The 9,865-nt window shown below is 46.5% G+C and overlaps 1 protein-coding gene across 1 annotated transcript; it reads right to left on the reverse strand.

Moving 5' to 3' along the window:
* Positions 1–280: 280 nt before the first annotated feature.
* On the reverse strand, positions 281–9,157 carry LOC123060091 (uncharacterized). The gene is given in 17 exon segments (XM_044482650.1): positions 281–953; positions 1,481–1,567; positions 1,979–2,212; positions 2,298–2,522; positions 4,005–4,135; positions 4,884–4,899; positions 5,811–5,916; positions 5,989–6,057; positions 6,138–6,214; positions 6,278–6,350; positions 6,432–6,518; positions 6,740–6,810; positions 7,947–8,022; positions 8,101–8,231; positions 8,322–8,405; positions 8,614–8,673; positions 8,865–9,157. Coding segments are annotated over 17 exon segments (2,151 nt in total). The 5' UTR covers positions 9,021–9,157; the 3' UTR covers positions 281–485.
* Positions 9,158–9,865: the final 708 nt, after the last annotated feature.

Raw genomic sequence — 9,865 nt, forward strand, 5'->3', positions numbered from 1 at the left:
TTTTGAACTACCATATTATAAATGGACTTTAAACGGGACCCGGTTTACATCCCTAAATTTGATGGTTTGTTTGTCGGGTGGAGGCTCTTTGCTTATATTCCCTCTGTTCCTAGTGTTGTCGTTTTAGTTCAAATATGAACCAAGACCACAACACTTATTTTGGAATGGAGGGAGTAAGTCCGTCTTCTATGACACACTTTTGTATTTGTCAAATTGCCCTCCCAAATTCTTTGGCTGAATTTCATATTTTTGTAGAAGAATGGGGCCTAGCTCCGGTTCCTTCAATGATAACACAAACTTTCAATAATTTTCATACCAAATTAGCTAAATCCTTACAACAGAAACAGAAACATCAAACTGATGGAGTTCTTTGCCTCGTAGTGGCAACTGCCAAAGCAGAGATCCGCACCTGCAGCAGGCACTAGAGAAACAAGACAGACACACATAATCAGCCAGTTGATTCTCCAACGCTAGCTCAGTCAGGATCATGCAGGCCATATGGCAACCTCGGAGTAGCCGTCCTCGGTGGCGCACGCCCTGAACATCCCCGTGGTGTTGTAGGGCATGGTGACCTCCCCGGCGGCCGACACGGCCACGAGCCCCACGGAGCCCCGGGGCACGCCGGCCACGACGCGCGCGGCGGCCTCCTCCAGCGAGAGGCCCCGGTGCTCCATCACCGCCACCACGTCGCGCGCCACGGTGTGCCTCATGATGTCCTCGCCCTTGCCCGTGGTGGACACGGCGCAGAGGGCGTTGGCGTAGGTGCCGGCGCCGATGACCGGGGTGTCGCCGATCCTGCCGGCCATCTTGTTCACCAGCCCGCCCGTGGAGGTCGCCGATGCCAGGCCGCCCGAGGCGTCGACGGCCACGCAGCCCACCGTGCCGGTCCGGCTGTTGTCGTCGTTGTTGGGAGCGCAGATTGGGTCGGTGTAGTTGTACTGGGTGTAGTCGATCTGAGAAGCAAGCAGCAGTAGGGTTGCAAGAATCAACAGCTGACTGACTGAACTAGTTAATTAATGAGCTTGCTGTACAAACACACACCTGATAATTTTGATTTAATATGATTTTTGTAAAAGAAAATTGTGAAATGTAGCAATGCAACAATGAAAGCTAGCAGCTCTGTCCATTTCGTGATGAATTAATGTTCAGCAATTGTTTTCAACGTATGGATTTCTTTTTTTACAGAAAGAACAGAGTAGTAGTGGTATGACAGAGTATGCAGGGCATTCTGAATCTACAACATGTGTGACAGTTAAATGGTCGTGATTAACACATGATCAACTTGCCGACATCTATGGGCCTGATATATATGCCAGGTCACGTGCAAAGCGAGTCACTCGAGGCCTGAACATATATACAGAGGATATGGTGCCTTTTGTTTGTTTCAAGTGGGGAAGGATATGATATCAAAATGAACAAGCTGTCTCCTTCCCTCAAAAAAAAAATGAACAAGCTGTCTGACAGACAGTAGTATACATACCTGCACCCTGTTGGCCTCTTTGGCGTTTCTGAGCCTCTCAATGTTTTCCTCTGTTATGAAGTGGCTTTGATCCCTGGTCTCCACACCCTGAGAACACACACACAGATGGTTGTCGCTTTCAGTTTCAGTAACATTTCGGAACCAATCGAAGTCACCGAAATTCCATGAATCTCAGTCATTCGATTTGCATTTCGGCTAAAGGGCGGAAACATTCGCTGGAATTTATCCAAATAGTTTAGAACTTCTGAAAAATATTTGAATTCCTGTGCACTACTTGAATTGCTGAGATATTTTGGCCGAAAGGTAAATATTTCTGAAAAATTCAGTGCATTTCCTCGATATCTAACTAAAAGTGGAAACCACACACAAGATAATTTAGATGAAGTCTCACAAATTCTTCTTGGATGAACAACTAGTTTGGTTATGAAATGCTATTGTTGCTAGTTAAAAATAGGATTATTACTGCAGTAAAGTAATAAAATAGCAGGTAGCATGTACCTGGTCTCTTGCGAAGGCCTCGGCCCCTTCGAAGGCGAGGTAGATGTGCGGCGTCTTGTCCATGACGAGCCTGGCGAGGGAGATGGGGTTGACGACGGTGGAGAGGCCCGAGACGGCGCCGCAGCGCATGCCGGTGGCGTCCATGACGGAGGCCTCCATCTCCACCGTGCCGTCGCTGGTGAGCACCGACCCCTTGCCGGCGTTGAAGTGCGGGCAGTCCTCCAGCTCTCTCACCTGCGTATGCGTGTGGCCCATACAAACATCTGAGAGATGAGAAAGAAAGAAAGAAAGAAAGAAAGAAAGGAGACGGGATGCGTACGACGAGCTCGACGACGTCGAGGGCGGAGCGGCCGGCCCGGAGCGCGGCGGCGCCGAGGTCGAGGCAGCGGCGGAGCGTGGCGAGGCGGGGCTCCCGGCGCTCCGGCGGCAGCGTGCGCGGGATGTCCCCGGCGCCGCCGTGCAGCGCGATCGCCCACCCCATCGCTCTCGATCAGGATCAGCTGCTGCTACCAGTAGCCAGTAGCCAGTCGGATCGTCCAGCCAACTAACTGCTCCCTTGGTGGCGCCGTTGCTGTTAGAAGACCAGTGGTTGAGCCACACACACACCAACGGATGAACGTCATATAGTATGCCGTAGCTAGCGCAGGTACGTCACGTGGTGGTCCGGCGTGATCAGTGCGCGACGCAACAACCCCATCGATCCGGCAAAAGGCTGCCGGTGCCGGCTGCGTCAGCTGCAGCAGCGCTGAATGGCAGATTAGATTGGCAACTGCTCGCTTTGGCAATGGCGTGGTCAGTGACTCAGTGCTCAGACGTCTGCCGTCAGTCGTCACGCCGGGCACATGGATCGGACGGGCGCCAGCGCAACCAACTGCAATTAGATTAAGCCGCGTCACTAAATTCTTTAGGACGGTGACTACAAGTGGCAACCATTTTTTGGTTTGAGAAAATATATATTCTTTCTACAAGTTGCAATTGGACTAAGCTGCTTTTTTTTAACATCAGTGTTGTCGACAGGAACGTCTCCTCTCCCGGAAGGTGCTTAGGGAGATGTTTAGAAAAATAAACCAGGTTTTTTTGAAGCACCGGTGCCTATTTCTACAGGAGAGACGCTTAGTTAAGCGTCTATCCTGTACAAATAAGCACCGGTGCTTAAGAAAAGTCTGGTTTATTTCTCTAAGCACCTCCCCTAAGCACCTCCCATTGTACAAGGCCTAATAATGCAAGCACCAGGACTTAACCCTGAGGGGTTGAGGATATCACAGTCTCTTTAACCATCCAACACTGGTTGGTTCACAACTGGACTAAGCTGCTGCATGACTAGATTTATTGCAAGACGTCTGCCTGCCGTGCCAAGCATTTCTTGTTTTCTTTTAGGGACCTGGCATCGCATGACTTGACTCCGAGGTCGCTGCAGACGTTTTTGCACGTTCAAACTGGACTAAACTCTCTCTCTACCCTACCACATGTGGCACAAGGTTCTACCACATATCATATCAGAGAGGCTATCAAAAACATCTTCACTCTTCCAGACACAGATGAATGCGCTATCAATCTGGCCACCCTCTCTACCCTCCCAGAAAAAAAAGTTGGCCACAGCTTGCAATTTTATTACTGATAAGCTCAAAGCAAAACTCCCAATCTACAAGGCGGACAATCTACCCCATGCAGCGAGAATTACCCTCTTGAGTTCTGTTTTTGCCTATATCCCAGAACAGTCAATGTGGCACTGGCTAGTAATAAAGCATTTAGCAGGTGCGTCACCTGGTTTCGTTCTGAATTCAAATGATCAAACAATAAAATAACAAGTACGTACATTAGGGTTTTCAAGTTTCATGACAACGTAATAAGAAATGCCACACATACTACAAGAAACGATTATACAGGTCCTGTGATCTCTCTCACGTCCAGATAGAAACAAAGAACAAGCAGGCGGCAAAAACTCTGTAGTGCTGCTCCGTTTTTCCAGGGCCAAACACTTCCACAATGCTTTTACGAATGCCAGCTAGGGTAACGATAATTCTACAAAAGCCTGAGCCGTTGTTTCTAGCTGTGCACTTTGAAGCAACTCAATCGTGGGAACAGTTGGATCAGCTCGTCCCGGCTCCTCCTCTGTCAAACAAGGGTACTCGTCAATCAAACAATTGATTTGCAGAACTGATGCAGTAAAAAATGATGATAACTCAGACTACAAAACATGTTAAAATATTGAAGGATGGGGTTGTCTGCACAATAACTATCTTTTATTTATTTTTTTGAGTTTGATTCATTTTTATTTCCCGCAGTCAGCTTACTCATCCTCTTAAAAGGAGCTTAATGTCTACGAGATGGGTGTGTTTGACAACAGGATTATCTACAGCTTCATACCATGGTCGTTCGTTATGCAAAGACCAAAATACCCTTGTTATTTATACACGTTATTGCCTGGATCACATGAAACAAACTAGGTTATCACATGAGCACATAATATTTCAGTGCCCTTGGAAGCGACTAACCGAAGCATTTATCTTTCTAACCAAGTAACCCTACAACACAACAACCGACCCTAATGGGCTTCACCCTAAAACAATTACATGAACAGCTTCAACATGCTATTTGCTGCAAGCCATCTCCAATGAACTACAATTTCTACAAGCTAATTCAGTTAGAACCGTGGTTTGGCAGAAGGCATCATCAAGGAAGTAGTCTGAGATAGCTATAATCGATCCCTTCGTTCATGAATAATTATTATCAGTTAGAAGCACTGAATGCTCAGATGCAAATTGAAAAGCTTTGGCCTGCAGACCAACTGACATCGGTGCGAGGCAATACTACTTGCCATACTGATGCATGGAGAAGACGAACAGGGATTCACGAACTCGCAACTCAATCATGAGATGGATAAGCCGCTCTGTAGACAACTCACAGTAGGAAAACCAGATCTAAGTAATTGACAAAAAAAAATCAAGAACATGAGAAATCGCTGGATCTTCCATTGGTTCCTAGATCCACCGCCACCTCATACCGCACAGCTCGCAGCAAACCCCTGCGTTCGTTGGGTGGAGGTGAAGGCCGGCGAGGAGATTTGCAGGTCAGCGTAGTGTCTTCAAGCCTGTCAAGAGGAAGACAACAGCGGGAGATCTGCAGGTCGATGCAACGATCTTCTAAGCACCGCCCCTGGATGAATCTGGTGGATGAGGTCGTTGCTGGTGAGGATGACAAGGACAGTGAGAAAGAAGAGGAGAAGGGTTGGGGAACGAGCTAGGCACAAAATGGCCTCAGGGAGAAATGTTCGGTTGGTGTGGGGGGTTATTTACTCTCAACTTCAGGGGCAGACTTATAATTGGAGGTGCAGAAGAAAGATGGGGTAACGTCTTTGCAGCTTCACTAAAATGCACTACAGTCTAGAGGCCCCTTCAGCTTAACTCCACCAAAAAAATGGAGTTGGGGTGTTTGGCATGGCTTGACCTGCTCCAGCACAGAATCTATCAAGTGGAGCTGTCCCAAACAGGCAAACACACCCTAGGATTAAGTGATTAACCATCAAGACTATGGGCCTAATGTCATTCAGACAGCATAAGGCATATGAGCTAATTAGAAACAAGATATAGAAAATGCAGACAGAAATTAAATTCTAGTTCTTTTGCTAAATTGTAGGCTGCTGGGCAGGAATGGATACAGCCAGATAAGTTTACTCTTATTTGTATGGTCACGGCTTGTGCCATAGGCCAATTGGATAATTAACGTTATTTTGAATTTAATGGTGTTATGGCAAGCAGTGCTTTGACTTACAAAGCAGAGGGCTGGTTGAGGAAAATTACTTTAATTAGAGTAATAGGTTTCAAGTCCTCACCTTAATACCAGTACAGCCATTTACATCCAGAGTCGTGAGACTATTTGAGCAAGATTTTGACAAAGCCTCCAGGCAGGCATCAGTTACTCCAAGTATTCCAAATAAACTACATAAAGAAAACAGAATGTGCATAAGCCACAATGAATGCACCATCTTTAGAACAAAATTACCATATTACCTTAGTAGTTCAAGGGTCCGACAACCTTGTGCGATAGCTACCACCCCAACATCAGTAACACGGACGCACCTGTGAGTGGTGATTCCAGAGATCAATCACAGCAACTTCATTTATTATTTAGAGAAAATTGAAGTTTGCTCTTGTATTACCAAGATAAATTGAGATATGTCAAACTTCCGCATCTTGATATACTGCTAAGACCGTCATCAGTTAGGTTCTGGGAACCCTGAATTAGTGAACAAAATAGTTTGATAGTTCAAAATTCAAAGTAGATTTAATAAATAGTTACCTGGGCCCCACATAAGTCTAGAAATGTGAGGTTGGCTAAATATCCAATTTTTGTATAAGCCTTGTCGGTAAAACTGCATGGTGTGAAGTAGATTGTTAGATGCTCAAGTTCACTGCAACACAGAAGTATCTATCTTGGATATTTTTAATATTACCTTGAAAGGGCATACATGTTCAAGCTTTCAAGAGCAGAGCATTTCTCAAGAACTTTTTGCAATGCATCATCAGTCAACTTAATACACCTATAAATTCAACACACAGGATATTTAGGTGTGCAAATTCTGTTTCCTGCCCAAGCTCACCAAGGTTGTAGAACATTAAAGGTCCCAGTGAATACTAGATGAATGTTCAGAATGAAATGACAAATGTGGTCCTGGCATCTAATTGTTGCTGAAACTACTTTAGTTTTTGAAAATGGAAATCAGGGGCCAATCCCATTACTAATTTTTTTTTTAAATCATACCTGGTTATGTCCAATTTCTGTAGTCCTTGATAATTATCGGCAACTAGCTGTATTCCTCTATCTGAGATGTTCTGTGTACATGTAATATATATCCAATCAGTGGGGTAAATATCCACGAAAAAGTAGAGCTGGACATGTAAGATGCAATCTACTAATGCTTCATTATCACCCTGTTATGTTTAGCCCAACATTCCCAGTCAAGATGGGTGGTTCCCATCTTTTGTTACAAGCTAAATTACGTCCCTTGAACCCAAAACCCTTAGCTAGACTATCTGCTACTAGATTCCCTGATATTACATGATTTAATTGAATTATACCATCATATAAGTTCTCCTCAATAAAGAAAGGATCTATCTCCAGATGCTTGGTTCTGTCGTGTTGGATCGGGTTATTGGTTATGCTTATAAGTATACCTGATCTATTATTACACACCACACCTTCAAAGGACCTTTTCCCAGCACCTTCATTCTGATAGAGGATTTCTACCCTTAATATTTCACTAAGTCCTAGTGATATAGCTCTATAATCTGCTTTGGTTGTTGATTTGGACACAACTAATTGCTGTTTGCTTCGCCATGACACCATGTTTCCCTCCAACCAATGCACAATAGCCTAAAGCTGACAACTCGCCCAATCGGCATCGCAATAACCAACCATATTAAGATGGCCATTCTTCTTAAACTCCTTCCCAGGACTGCATTTTAGATACCGCAAAATAGGCTATATTGCATCCATATGTCCACTCATAGGATCAAGCATGTATCTGCCTACCACACTTACGGCATAGGCAATGCCAGGTCTTATATGCCTTGAGTATAGGAGTCCCCCAACAAATCTGGCATCTCCTAGTACATTCTAAGAGATTTGCAGATTCCAAGGTAGATTCAATAGTTCCAAACAAAAGTAAGCATGAAACAGGAATGTAAATATGTCCATCTGATTCAAGTAAAAGAAGATTAATGTTGCAGATTCCAGTAAAAATGTGATAAAGAGAGCACCACCTATATATATTGAGTATTTGATTCAGCATCATGCTTTTTTGGAGATTGATATAGCAATTTTTTTATAGAAACCAGACGATATAGCAAAAATATATAACAAAACAAATTTAGAATCAACTGCTTAGCCTCGCACAACCATAGACAGGCTCATTGTTAGATAAAGTGGAAACATTGTCAGCTGACAAAACATGGTACAGTAAAAATACCTTGCAGCCACTCAGATTCAAGTCGATTATCTGCTTGCAGTTCTTCACAATATGTTCAGTGCTTGCGTCTGTCAATCTGACCACCCACCCAAAGTCCCATGATTAGAAGTGCAAGTCATGTAAAGTAAAAGGAAACCTACAGCGAGTGACGTACCCAACAATCCAATAGATCGACAGGGCCCGAAGATTAGGACAAAGACTGGTAGCAGCTCCAATCCCTGTATCAGAGATCTTCTGACATGCATTTAGGTTCAGGAATTCCAACTCTTCTAGTAAGATAGCACCCTGTAAATAACCACATGTTAAACCAGCTGCAGCTTTTCTAGTCATAGATAGTAGAAATCATCTAAAAGGTACAGAGCAGAGAAATTTCACCATTTCTTTCAGATGGAGAAAATGCCGGTCCTCGATATCTTGAGCGAATTCAAGGTTCACGACTTTGAGATGGCGATACCTTGCCTAAACAAGGACGGAACAGCAGCCGGTGTCACAAAATTGCTAGTCAGATCAGACAGGAATGAAATTTGGAATTGTAACAGTGTACTACTGCAGTATGTACGGCAAGAGTTGGTCGGTGTTATGCTCGGTAAAGACACAAGGAGTGACCATAGAAATAGAACAAAATGTTGTCTGGAAGACATGGAAATGGGATTGTGATGATGATTACCATTGAAAGCGCGGAAATGAGCCGCTCGCCAGCTTTCTTCGTCTCGTGCAGGTCGAGTACCTGATAAGTATTAATTTGGTAATGGTATAAGAGAGACATAGAAGTTATATACTGAATCGAGAAATAAGCTCTTGCTGAAGCTTATTTTTCCGCCCAAATCGGGAGCGCGCGGCGAAGGGAAGATGACTAGCGGCGAGAGAAAGCGCGCAGGAGGAGATAGCCGAGGAGGGTGGATGTGATGCGATACGCACCTCCCAGAGCTTGGGGTTGGCGGCGAGGGAGCGGTGGCACCAGGGGCTGACGGAGAGCAGGGCGCAGGCGTCGCGCTGGGGGAGGCGCGGGCTCACCAGCTCCATCACCCGGGGAACCGTCTCCCGGCACCACGCCTCGTCCGCCGCCGCCGCCATCGCCGAGGTTCGCTGAGGCTGCGGGGAGGGGAGGGGAGGGCGTGATTTTTTATTCCTTTTTTGTTTAGACTGGGCAGGCAGGCAAATTTCTCCTTGCCCGGAACGTGAGGCACGAGAGGCCCACAAAGGGTTTACGCCCACACTCGGGCCTTCGGGAGCCCTTCAGAGTCATTTGAGTCTTACGGCATCTCCAGCCGTTGGCCCCCTCGCTTAAAATTGCCTTCTGGGGTGAGCTGGTGTAAAAATTGAATCTGAGGTGAGTTGGTCCCCAGCCGCCGGCCCCAAGGCCGCCCCCAGACACGTTTTAAAATAAAAGAAATTCGGCGAAGTTCGGCTTAAACACGATAAAATTCGGCCAAACACGATAAATTTCGCCACATTTCGGCGAAGTTCGCGGATTTTCATTACATAGCACATATACATAAACTAATCTAAAGGAAAAACTGGCTGAAGTCGCCGCCATCGTCGTCGTCGGCCTTCTCCTCCTTGACGCGGGTGCCCCTGCTGGACCCCTGCCCGGCGTCGCCATGGCGGACTGGTGGCGGCGCATCGTCGTCGTCGTCGTCGTCGCTGTCGCAGATGACGACGACTCCGCCTTCGTCGCGGCCGCGTCGACGCTCCGCGAAGCGAAGCAGGGCGGCGCGCTGGCGCTCCTTCGCCTTCTCCAGGCGCTCCTTCTCCATCGCTATGGAGTCCCTGCGCGCCCATTCCAGGGCCGCGTCGTCGTCGTCGAGCTCCGTCGTCACCGGCGCGGCCGGCTCCTTCTTCACCGGCGCGAGCCCCGGCTCCGTCTTTGGCTGGACGAAGCGCGGAGGAGGAGCCGACGAGTAGGCGCGCCAGCTGCC

This window comes from Triticum aestivum, chromosome 3A (genome assembly GCF_018294505.1).
Source record: "Triticum aestivum cultivar Chinese Spring chromosome 3A, IWGSC CS RefSeq v2.1, whole genome shotgun sequence".
NCBI lineage: Eukaryota > Viridiplantae > Streptophyta > Magnoliopsida > Poales > Poaceae > Triticum > Triticum aestivum.